Source organism: Cydia strobilella, chromosome 22 (assembly GCF_947568885.1).
Source record: "Cydia strobilella chromosome 22, ilCydStro3.1, whole genome shotgun sequence".
Taxonomy (NCBI): domain Eukaryota; kingdom Metazoa; phylum Arthropoda; class Insecta; order Lepidoptera; family Tortricidae; genus Cydia; species Cydia strobilella.
Window position 1 is genome coordinate 3478338 of NC_086062.1, and position 13099 is coordinate 3491436.

At 39.0% G+C, this 13099-nt stretch overlaps 1 protein-coding gene and 1 long non-coding RNA gene across 2 annotated transcripts in view; one reads left to right on the plus strand and one right to left on the minus strand.

Annotated features, from left to right (window-relative positions):
* LOC134751464 (uncharacterized) overlaps nucleotides 1–13099 on the minus strand; it is a 401504-nt gene that overhangs the window by 380250 nt on the left and 8155 nt on the right. The window lies entirely within an intron of this gene.
* Nucleotides 1–13099, plus strand: part of LOC134751431 (uncharacterized) — a 357891-nt gene that overhangs the window by 343834 nt on the left and 958 nt on the right. The window contains exons 5-6 of the mRNA XM_063686839.1: nucleotides 12129–12310; nucleotides 12931–13076. Of these exons, the coding sequence (XP_063542909.1) occupies nucleotides 12129–12310; nucleotides 12931–13076 (328 nt within the window). The remainder of the gene's footprint in view (nucleotides 1–12128; nucleotides 12311–12930; nucleotides 13077–13099) is intronic.

Genomic DNA, 13099 nt, shown 5'->3' on the forward strand with positions numbered 1-13099 from the left:
CACAAAGCACTTCTTTCGAAGCTACCATCTTATGGGCTTCCCGAGAGATTATGTGTATGGGTCAGTAGCTTTCTAGCAGACAGAAGCATAAAGGTCGTAGTTGACGGCGAATGCTCAGACTCCATGTCTGTGAATGCTGGTGTCCCCCAAGGCTGTGTGCTATCACCCACGCTATTCCTTCTGCATATCAATGACATGCTGCAAATCAGCGGAATTCATTGTTATGCTGATGATAGTACGGGTGATGCCTCTTACACCGGCCGCACCAATATCTCTCGGGAAAACGTCATCGAGAGCCGGAACAAACTTGTGTCTGAAATTGAGACTTCCCTAAAAGAAATCTCTGAATGGGGTCGACTAAACTTAGTCCGTTTTAACCCTGCCAAGACACAGGTTTGCGCGTTTACCGCAAAAAAGTTAGAATTTGTCGTATCACCTCGTTTTGAGAGCACTCCCCTGACTGCCGCAGCCAGTATCGGAATCCTCGGCGTCGACATTTCGAGTGAAGTCCAGTTCCGCGGCCATTTAGAGGGTAAGGCCAAATTAGCCTCAAAAAAGCTCGGTGTGCTCAACAGATCGAGACAGTATTTCACGCCGGCCCACCGCCTACAGCTCTGCCGTGTCAGACGTATCTCTGCTATCTCAAAAAACATAGTTTTGAGTAAATCGACTTTAAAGTTTTTGGTGAGCGTGAAAACTAATAAACTCATATATTTCGTGAGTTTATTGAGTTAAGTCATTTTTAATATGTGTTTTGTGTTTCAATAGACGTGAAGAATAATATTTCTTTACTTTTTTTTTGTAAAAGTACATAGTTTTTGAAATAAACGCATTGACATAGTTTGGCGTAACCACTGTTTCATACATTTGGTGGTTGCGCGTAACTATGTTAACTTAAAGTTAGACGAGTTCGTTGTATGAGCGCTCATACTATTTCGCGTGGCCACGGCTCGCGGGCTTATTGCGGTTTTCGTTTATCTAAAGTTAGAAGACTACATTGTATCAACTTCTAGTAAAACGTGTAACCAGGGCATGGGGAATATTGAGGTGGTCACGCGTAGTTCTTTTATCTTAAGTTGTAAGAGTTCGTTGTATTAGTGCTCCTAGTAAAACGCGTAACCAGACTACACAAGATAATCCATTTTATATTGTGCTAACTCACATTACATACAAGGAGCCCGATTTCCATCAGTCCTTACATCATTGGTTATAAAGTAGATCAATCGTATGGTGGAAAGAGCCTTATGTTTAATAGCGTTTGCATGTATTACATGTATGTATGTATGTATGTATGTATGTATGTATGTATGTATGTATGTGTGTGTGTGTGTGTGTGTGTGTGTGTGTGTGTGTGTGTGTGTGTGTGTGTGTGTGTGTGTGTGTGTGTGTGTGTGTGTGTGTGTGTGTGTGTGTGTGTGTGTGTGTGTGTGTGTGTGTGTGTGTGTTTGTATGTACTTTATTTAATATTTAATCCCAGTAGAAGGTCAGTTACTCCAAAAATTTTAACCACCTTAAAAAAAAGGTTCTCCGTTTTACCCGTATGTTTGTCCGAGATTATCTCGCGTTTGGCTGAACCGAGTTTGATGCGGTATTCAGAAAAATGTTTGTTATATTTTGGAGAAGGTTTTAGTATACATAGATCTGAGCTGATGCTGAACCCTGGCTGTACCTAGTGGAACTCAGGTTTGGTGCAACGTAGGCAAACGCTGTTTTGGTCATCCGACACGCCTTGATGAGCACTTGGGAGAGCAGTACCCAAGATAGAGCGGATGCTGAACCCCGGCTGTACCTATTGGAACTCAGGTTTGGTGTAACATAGGCAAACGCTGTTTCGGTCATCCAACACGTCTTAATGAGCACTTGGGAGAGCAGTACCCAAGATAAAGCTGATGCTGAACCCTGGTAGTACATAGTGGAACTCAGGTTTGGTGCAACGTAGGCAAACGCTGTTTTGGTCATCCGACACGCCTTGATGAGCACTTGGGAGAGCTGTACCTAATAGTGGAACAGGTTTGGTGCAACGTAGGCAAACGCTGTTTTGGTCATCCGACACGCCTTGATGAGCACTTGGGAGAGCAGTACCCAAGATAGAGCTGATGCTGAACCCTGGTAGTACCTAGTGGAACTCAGGTTTGGTGCAACGTAGGCAAACGCTGTTTTGGTCATCCGACACGCCTTGATGAGCACTTGGGAGAGCTGTACCTAATAGTGGAACTTAGGTTTGGTGCAACGTAGGCAAACGCTGTTTTGGTCATCCGACACGCCTTGATGAGCACTTGGGAGAGCAGTACCCAAGATAGAGCTGATGCTGAACCCCGGCTGTACCTAGTGGAACTCAGGTTTGGTGTAACATAGGCACACGCTGTTTTGGTCATCCAACACGTCTTAATGAGCACTTGGGAGAGCAGTACCCAAGATAAAGCTGATGCTGAACCCTGGTAGTACCTAGTGGAACTCAGGTTTGGTGCAACGTAGGCAAACGCTGTTTTGGTCATCCGACACGCCTTGATGAGCACTTGGGAGAGCTGTACCTAATAGTGGAACTTAGGTTTGGTGCAACGTAGGCAAACGCTGTTTTGGTCATCCGACATGCCTTGATGAGCACTTGGGAGAGCAGTACCCAAGATAGAGCTGATGCTGAACCCCGGCTGTACCTAGTGGAACTCACGTTTGGTGTAACATAGGCACACGCTGTTTTGGTCATCAAACACGTCTTAATGAGCACTTGGGAGAGCAGTACCCAAGATAAAGCTGATGCTGAACCCTGGTAGTACCTAGTGGAACTCAGGTTTGGTGCAACGTAGGCAAACGCTGTTTTGGTCATCCGACACGCCTTGATGAGCACTTGGGAGAGCTGTACCTAATAGTGGAACTTAGGTTTGGTGCAACGTAGGCAAACGCTGTTTTGGTCATCCGACACGCCTTGATGAACACTTGGGAGAGCAGTACCCAAGATAGAGCTGATGCTGAACCCCGGCTGTACCTAGTGGAACTCAGGTTTGGTGTAACATAGGCACACGCTGTTTTGGTCATCCAACACGTCTTAATGAGCACTTGGGAGAGCAGTACCCAAGATAAAGCTGATGCTGAACCCTGGTAGTACCTTTTTTTTTTTTTTTTATAGAGGGGGAATGCGTTACGCATACCACCCAGGCGCAGGGACGGGCCTGGGATGGTTATGTGGGACTCCCATACAGGCTAATGGGACCCATGGTTTACCCACTAAACCCCCTCTGTTGCCGCCTCACTGCTATACGGCGAGGTCCCAGGAACGCCGAAGTACTCTTCCGCAACCTCGCCAGCGGCCGTCCGGACTCGGACCCGGCTCTTGGGGAAATTACCCCTTCAGCAGGTTTTCAGCGATGATTACAAAGTGAGATTAGCTAAGATAATTAGTCGCACAACCTTTGTTTTCTACCACATTTCTATCACTACACATTCGTAACAAGGTATTTTGAACAATCAACATAAAAAAAACACCGGAACGCTAACTTAACCGGGTCAATATTACGTACGTAATGAAATGTAAATATGACGTTTTCAATCAAAAGATACCACATTGTCGCTTACCATAAGGACGAAAATTGCTTGTATCTTTATACGAAAAACCTGTCAGAATGTCCTTATGATAAGCGACAATGTGGTACCTTTTGTTTGAAAACGACACAAATAAACAAATACACATGGCAAGGAGCGACGAGCCGCTCCCTCCGCGCCCCGCCCCCCGCCTCACCGCGAGCCGCCTATCGCCGTACTACCTGCGCGTGGTTACGCGAAACTATGATAACTCGAGATAGTAGATATCCAGTTTGCCGTAAAAAAACTGCGAAGAGTTACGCATAATTATTCTAACTTGAGTTAGAAGAGATACGCATAACTCAATGTCCAAAAATTCGAAAACGTCTATCTTAAAACATGAAATATCTCAGTAACTAAAGACATTTTTTGAAATTTTGTTTAAGTATTATATAAAGCATAGTGTCTAGTTTCATTTTGCACTGGTTAGGCGTATCTCTGCTATCTAAAGATAGCAGAGATACGTCTGACACGGCAGAGCTGTATAAAGCGCAGGTTCGCCCACACATGGAATACTGTTCTCATCTATGGGCAGGGGCACCCCAATACCAGCTTCTCCCTCTGGACCGCATCCAGCGAAGAGCGACTCGAATTGTCGACTGCCGGCGTACTTCGGAACGGCTTGACTCCTTGGCGCTGCGTAGAGATGTGGCCTCGCTCTGCATTTTCTATCGCGTGTATAACGGGGAGTGCTCCGAGGAATTGTTCGGATTAATCCCTGCAGCTTCTTTTCGCCATCGCCCTACGCGAAAACATTACCATCCTCACCACTTAGATGGTTGGCAGTCCTCAACTGTACGTTTCTCTAGAAACTTCCTGCCTCGCACAGCTAAACTGTGGAATGAACTGTCGCCTGCGGTATTTCCGGACCGATATGACCTTCAAACCTTCAAGAAAAGAGCGTATTCCCATCTTAAAGGCCGGCAACGCACTTACAACCCCTCTGGTGTTGCGGGTGTCCATGGGCGGCGGTAATCGCTTTCCATCAGGTGATCCGTCTGCTCGTTTGCCTCCTATTTCATAAAAAAAAAAAAAAAAAAAAAAGTCGCGCAAAAGAGAATTGTTTTTCACATGCATAGCTTAACTGGAGGTCTGGAGTTAGGTGAATTTTCAACGGGAATAAAACATACTGCAGTATTTAATCAGGTCCTTTTATAAAATAAAACGCAACGCAGAAGTAGGTAGTTAGTTTTTAGGCGCAGCTATCAGTAGAGAAAAACGCAGCACGAAAATATTTACGGCGGGATTTTTTCATTTCGAGAGATTTCAGTTTGTTCAACAGCGTGGCTGAGCAGCACTAAAACGTGGTAAATGGGTTTCTAAACACTTAAACTCTAGTTCATGTGTAAAATTCAATAAAAAAAATATATAAGTCATATTTTTAATGTATCTACTTAAGTCACATTTTATTAAAATTAAGTCAAGTTTTATAAAGTGGCTCCTAGACTAGTACTATTTACAAGATAAAATCGACTAATTGGTTTTGATAAGTGTTTAAGTGAATCAGCCAGTATCAGAAAATTAAATACTTTTAAAGGAATAACGCTTTTTCTTAGACTTCACTGTAAGATTAAAATGAGTAGGTATTGAGTAAAAAAAATTAAGTAGTACGTCAAGAGGGCAACTGTTAGGTTAATACGAAAGTTCGTAAACTTCGTTGTTGCCCAGATTTGTTACAAAAAAAGTAACCTGATTGATTGGTAGAGAATGCCTTGAAGCATTAAATTGACACATCTTGTCGCGAAAATGTGTACTTGTGCGCGTGCCAATTTTTATTGTGCAGTCATAAAAAATATAAAGCCTTTTACCCGATTCTGTCACACCTAAGCCACCGCAGATCGCCGTTATCCGCGCCCACTGGCCAAGAAGCAAAACAAAACGCAGAGCAAAACGAAACGCAGAAAAACGAAGTACGGAACAAAACGCAGCGCTGCTTTAATGAATGCTGTGAGGAATTGCGTTTCGTTTCCGATACCGGTGGGAGTTTGCAACTTCTTTGCTAAATACGACGATGTTTTCTTTAGAGGTTTTACTGCTCAAGCTAGCAGTTTCATGCCGTTTGACAATAAATGGCGACGAAATATAAAATAATTTCTACTTCCTGGTGCTCAATTTGATGCAATCCAGAATTTTCTTATCCAGATCTATTGAATAGTATATACCGTACCGTCACACGGGTTGAAAAATGTATTCACTATTCATTATTTTTTTATTATACAATAAGTTCATGTAGTAACGAAACGGCCAAGCTACATATTTTGACTAAGGTGTAGAGTTTGACCTCCTTACACCTCCCTACACCTTCAAATTGCATCAAATTGAGCACCAGGAAGTAGAAATTATTTTATATTTCGTCGCCATTTTTTTTCAAACTGCATGAAACTATATTTGTGAGCACCTTGGCCGCTCCCTTGATATCTTATGGCGACTGTACCTACACCAGTACACAAGCGTTTAGCGAAGCACTAAAACTCCAAGATGGCCGTGAGCATTCATCAAAACCAATCAATACTGAACCCTCATAAAATTCAGCTTCGAATTTCACTTTCAACTTCATTAAGAGTCAAAAGTTTCGGCGAGAGGCAATTTGCTAAAAATCTTGAACAATTTTCTATTGTCAAAGTTACGAATGTGTTCGGCTTATTAAAATTTATAAGGACATTCGTATAGCGGAAAAAGTTAAAAGGTCAACTTATTATATAATAAAAATATTTTTAAAGTTTGTCAAGAATTTAAGAACTTACAGGAAATGGTGACGACGAAAAAAGCTCTACATAAAATAATATATGTACCTACTTGTACGCTTGCAAATTTCATCTTATTGAATTTTTTGTGTGTGTGTATGAATCAGTACAGAAAGAGATCATGACATGTCATATCTTCAGAGACATCTTATCTTTTATTTACTTACAATTTCATTCATACTTTTAAACTAGTACCAATTTACATAAAAATTCTACGGTTTTATAATTAGGTCTGTTACCATTAAGCCGTTATTAATGGATTATGGATTATGGACCTGAACAACAAAATACTATCCATTAAAAGCGATAAAATATTACAGTCTGTTATTTCCATATCAACTTGCATACTTTAATCCATTTTATTCGGAGCCTACGGTCGCTTTTAAAACTGAAATACATCAAAGATCAACCATTATACAGCGTATAATTTTGATATGATCGCATAAGGTAATTAGACTAATTAATTAAGGCCTTAACTCAAATCATCGCATTTACTGACGCGACGTTACAACTATCACAAGTGACCACGATGTAAGAAATGCATTGCCGCTTTAAAAAAAATCGAAACTTAATTAATGAACTGGGCCGGCCACGTCTATCGCATGCATACGGATAGGTGGGCTTACATAGCAAGTGGATGACGGTAAAGAAGCGTGGGCGGGGTAGGCCCAGGAGAAGATGGCAGACGACTGTGACACCTTCCTTTACAACTGGCCGGAGGAAGCATAAAATCGGGAGTTATGGAGAACCAGGGGAGAGGCCTTTGCCCAGCAGTGGGACACTCAAATAGGCTATGAAGAAGAGAAGAAAGAATTATGCTCTGGTGGTTAAGTTAAGATTAAATAAAAAAAAACTTTCAGAATCATTTCATAACACTAAAACCTACCTCTTTTATATTAAAAAATACACGCAGTAAATACTTCCGTATAGCATTATCCATGTAAAAATTAATTTACATCCCGAAATCCTGAATGATGTTCAAAAGTAATTTGAGTCGCTTTTGTTCAAACATATAGACGGATCGACGTGAAATTTTAATCAAAATTTAAGCATCCATTTTAACTTTTTGCTTTTGGGAAATTTCACGTTTAATCATTATCGTTCCGTGTACGTGTTTATTATTTATGATGATATTTAATGGGCTGAATACAAAGCGGGATAATGAAGGTAAAGATGTGGAAGACGATGTATTGGGCATACTGATGCGACTTACATAGTCTTACTCTAAGAACAAATGTGAAAAATTTATTTATCAACCTTTACAATAGTATTTTTAACAATAATAAAACTATAATTAAAAACTAAACTAAAAATAAGACTAAATAAATCTAAAATAAAAACTATATTAAATCTAAAAAAGGTCCCTGCGGCATAGTACCGAAGACGCTGGCAGCATTTCCTAGCTGGATTGTTAAACTAATACGCTGAGCGAGGAAGCTGCCAGCTCTTCGGTCTCCTGTGTCGTCTCTGAGTCTCTTCGACAGGTCTTTGAAAAGACTCAGAGCGTCAGGGCCCAGAACAAATTAAATTACTTTCTATGATAATATTTTAATTTGTGTTATTTCAAGTAGACACACTATTATCATCATCATCATCCTCCTCATCATCATTCATATATGACATCATCATCGGTCATTTTTTCCTTCGTATATGACATTTATTTCGTTCTATACATAGTCTTGTTTCCTCATGATGTTTTCCTTCACCAAAAAGGGACTGGTAAATATCAAATGATACATAGATTAGATTAGATTAATTTATTTCTTATTGGGAATAACATGATATTTAACAATGTCACAATGTATCTAAATAACATGAACTCACAAAAAGATCGTCAAATTGTAAAAAATATTAATTCAGTAAAATAATTAAAAAATAAATAAAAACAAACAAATCATAACAAAATAAAAAATTAAAAGTCAAATACAGTGAGATAAAATGTCAGAAAGTAATGATAGTTATACTAAACACAATGTCAAAAAATATCTCTTCAGAGTTATACTCATTAGTTCCGAAAAACTCATTGGTACGAGCCGGGGTTCGAACCTGCGACCTTCCGATTGAAATTCGCAGGCTCATACCGCTAGGTACCAGCGCAGCGTTTCACCGCCTGAGCGCTTATATACGAAAATACAATTAATATTACTAAAATAGTTTCAACTAAGTAAAAACTAAATGAATATTAAATACAATTACTCAATAATTATATTTTTAAAGTTAGGTTCAATGAAGTGTCACTAGTTTAAATCCTAAACTAACAAAAACCTTCAATATTTAACAAAAGCTAACTACAACAATTTACATTAATAACTAATTATTAAAATATACCCCAACCTAACTGAATAACTAAGAGATAAAACTAGGCCAGCGAATAAAATAGTAAAACTTGTAGTTGCCCTCGAGGCACATCGTTAGTCCGGACAGTTGAACTTGCCCGTGGAGGCGGACACTCATTAATTAAATATTAATAGTTAATATAACAAAAGCTCTGACCCGAAACTTCGCCAACTTGCTGGTTCATCACCGCGTACGTGTAGTGTTGTGCCCTTCACAATTTTCACGGGAACGGGAAAAAAAAAATGTTTTTCGATTACGTACAATCATTACAAAGGTTGAAAAATTAATAGGTTACAAAAATTTAATGCCTCTTTTTATACTTGTGATGAGTAGACACACAAAACACACATACAGAAAAATGTATACAGAAAAGTGCTTGTTATTTAAATCTATTTTTATGTAATAACTAATAGGAGGGAGCAACATTTACTACATAATGATGTTAATAATGTAAAAAAAAATGTAAGTACTATCGTTGAGAATATTTACCGACGCCTGGTACTTTACTTAACTTAGACACTAACCCTTTATTTATTGAAAAAATAACAAGTCATTCGAAATATTAAAGTAGCCGATAATGAACTTTTTACATAATTTCACGTATTTATTATCAAAACGAATCTACGATATATGAAATAAGTAAGGAACTCAACAAAACGTTTATAAACACTAAAATTTACGTAAATATATAGAGAATTTACCTTTAACAAATTTACCGCCGAGCTACGGTCGTAGCGCTACGTCGTAGCCGATAACATAGATTTCCCTGTATGTTGCGGAAATGAAACGACAACGTGTCATTATTAGCGCTGAATGGATTACAATATTATGTTAGTCTTCTGAATGTTCTAAAGTTGCCAACAGGAGTATCTTATTGCTGGCAATATTGGGTCTTGTCAGCAATTTGCCATCTTGTGATCAATTTTATCTTCTTATCAGCAAAACACCCCACGTGATAGCAGAACAGCCTTTTGTCATGCCAGCAATTCTGCTCATGCAAAACTAAATTCTTGTCAGCAATTTTGGCTCCAGTATTCCTACTTATTTATCAGCAATGCCAATGTTGCCTTCTTATCAGCTATACTGGCTGCGTTTCTTTTGTCAGAATAAAACTACCGTTTTGATAATATTCCTGCCATTTACTCATTAATTTATTTACCTTATTTAGTCACCAATCGACGGCAAAAGGAGCATTTAGCATTTTATTTAGCAAAGGAGGAATTAGAAAGCTAACCTGGATGGACAACATTAAAAGCTGGTGCAATATTAATGACACTGCCAGTTTGTCTAGACTGGCACAGGATAGAACCAAGTTCCGTAAGAAGGTCTCCGACATCCGCTGAGGATATGGCACAACAGGAAGAAGAAGTCACCAATGTCTCATGTACATTTTCCAAATGTCTGGCGCCACATCACTACGCACGAAGCTTAATATTTAAGCTCGCATTTTACACCATGTTGAGTTTCAGCATAACTTGATAGCGGCAGCTTTTGGCTTCTTCGCTCATAAATAAATAAGCTTCATGTTACAGTGAATTAGAGGGAATTTAAACGTAGAATAGTATAAATGCTTTGAGATGCACTCATTATGCAGAGATTAGATACAATTTATACTTTAAAGCAAAGATTACTTGAAGTTTGAATTTTATCCGTCGGATTCACTTGTACCCAGGTAGCAGTGACGTCAGCGACCTTATAATGACGTTATCATGACGTTATTGTGACGTCGCTGACGTCATAATGACGTATAAATGCTACTTGGGTAGTATCCGGTTCAAAGCAAAAGAGAATTAAGTACTTTTACATTTTCTTTAGTGACATAGAATCCACCGTCAGTAAGTTTTTAATGGAACACTACTTTTTGTTCCGTAGTTTAATTTAAAACCAAGCCTCTGTCTGTCTTGTTGTTAAAAATGTAGCTATATTATTTATTTTAAAAAGTGAAATACGATTTAAGTAAGTGTTTGATGACATTTAATTTAAGGCGGTTCCTTGAGCCAGAAGGCGAAAAATCTCCTTATATGATCAAGCTTTTTAAGAGGCGTTGATATTCGTAGACTTGGAAAAAATATATGTAGTTCTTGGCTATATTATCTTTAATATCATAGCTTCCGATACACGAATTATGACACTTCGCTCGATACAATTAATTCCCAAAGTAACCCCTAACTCGGACTTTTAATCCAACTTTACTCGGTTATTTATTATGTAATACTATAACCAAAAAAAATATAATTTCATAGCTTTCGAATTTCGATATTGTAAAGTAACGTTTTTAAAATAAATAAAAATCGACAAAATTCGATCAAAATTGACACTTGGCGCGCATGATCTTTCCCGTTCTTTTTTGCGAAATGTGACAGTGACAGCGGCAAACCGATGGAACGGCCTTAATTCAAGTAACTCCATCACAGAGTTCGCAAACAAAGAAGGGTCGATTTCTAGACAAATAGCGACTTGGGGACAAATAGAGGCATCTTTGAAAGGTCTTTACGCACCGCCTCTGAGCAATACGATTACACTGATAAGTATCAGAAACTGGGACTGTAATAATCTGTATTATCTGGTTAATGAGCCAATATTAATACCTAATTATAAATGACGTAGATGTAAATACGTAAATTGATATTGTGTAAGGTAACATTGCCTATCAAATGTGTACAGTCTAAGAAGAAGAGCTTCGATTTCAAAGCAAATAATTGGATGAGGTTTTTGATGGCTATTTCGGTTGTTAATAGGGAATATTACGCAAAACTCCGAGTAGAGGGCGGCACTAGCACAATCACATTACCTGCCGAGAAATACGAAAATCGAAAGTTCGGTTTTCGCATTTTGCGATAGGTCACCTGTGAACAAATCGCTTTGAGGCATCAATGTCATAGTGAAAACTTGTCAAAAACTGTTTAAGGCATAGTAAGTATAAGTTACTCTATGGTTTAGGATATGCACTAGTGCAGTGCTGCACTCTAACGGCAGAACATTGCAGTAATAAATATTCCGTATTGTTATGCATGTTGCAAATAGCTAAAAATGGCAATGAGTATCTAGTACATTATTGATTCTGGATTTCTATGTGGTTCTTAGCTTGTCAGTAGAATGTCTGAGGTCAGTAGGTGAGAGATTTAATTTCATTTCATCGCAATTTTTTATCAAGCAAATCGTCTGGGAGCGATACTACAAATTATTACATTACAGGAAAAATTCACCGCTTCGGGTAAGACTCGAAAGATCGCAAGTTCAAGTCTTGCCCACGCGATTAATTTATTCCATTTTTCCTTCAATATAAAAATTAATTTCATCATACCAACGAATGGGCGAATTGTCTTCAAAGCAGTAACCCTCAACTTTTGCTTATTTCATTAATCTAAGATGATAGTTTTATCATAAATTTAAAACACAAGCCATGACCTAAATCCACAGCGCAGGTTCCGTCAAAAGCGTACTAAAATTCATTGATTGTTTTGCCTGCAGATCGCAGAAACGGTCGCGGATCCTGTATCGGAGTTGGACTTCACAGAACGTGGAGCGTCGAGCCAGCTGGAGATAACAGTCTTGGAGACGGAGCAGTACCGAGTTGGGCTGACGTACACCAGTAACAGCCTGGCCAGGGCCTACCACCATGAGGAGCCTAGCAAGAACCATAGTGTAGTCAAGTATGCTAATATTAATCAGATCTATGACCATTAATTATCAGTAGCCAAAACATCCGTTGGACAGACTTCCCCTCACAAGAGGGTTTGGGCCATAGTTCCCACTCTATCCCAAAAACAATTTGACGCTGTACACGTCCCGTATATTTTTCTGTACAGTTTTATGCACATCGGTTGATGACATATATCATGTCGCATCGCGTTTTAATAGTGTACCTAAATACTTACGCCTTTATAATACTTACACTATGGTTATTTACTGCGTGGCTTTTGAATTTTTACAGAATGTAGAAAACTTTTGTGTCGGGTAATTTTCTGTTCCGTATTTTATCCCTATATATAAATGTTCGGTTACTAATTATAAAACCTTAATAGTTAGTAGCGAGGTCTTCTGTCAAAAGTATTCACAATACTTACAAGGAGATTCCAAGCATAACTAAATTGTGAAATGTTGTAATCAATAAACAAATTTTCAATTTTTCATACCGCCGTATTGATTACTTTCGGCAAGGCCTTCATATTTTTCAATTTTCAGAATGCCATTTGGATTTCTTCGATGTTTTAAGATGAATGATGTTTTTAAAGATCTTGACACGTTTTTAAATAGTTATTACGTTTATCAGGTATACGTTGGTGCCACCGCCTAGCGGCCAATTCGAATTGGGCTGTGTGTCAACCATACTGGATATCTACGCGCGCCAGTCCGAGAGAGTGACGGTGCGAGAGGATGCGCCACGCCCCGCTTCTGTCACTGGCGAGGATTCTGCGGGTAACCAAAAACATTTAACTTTA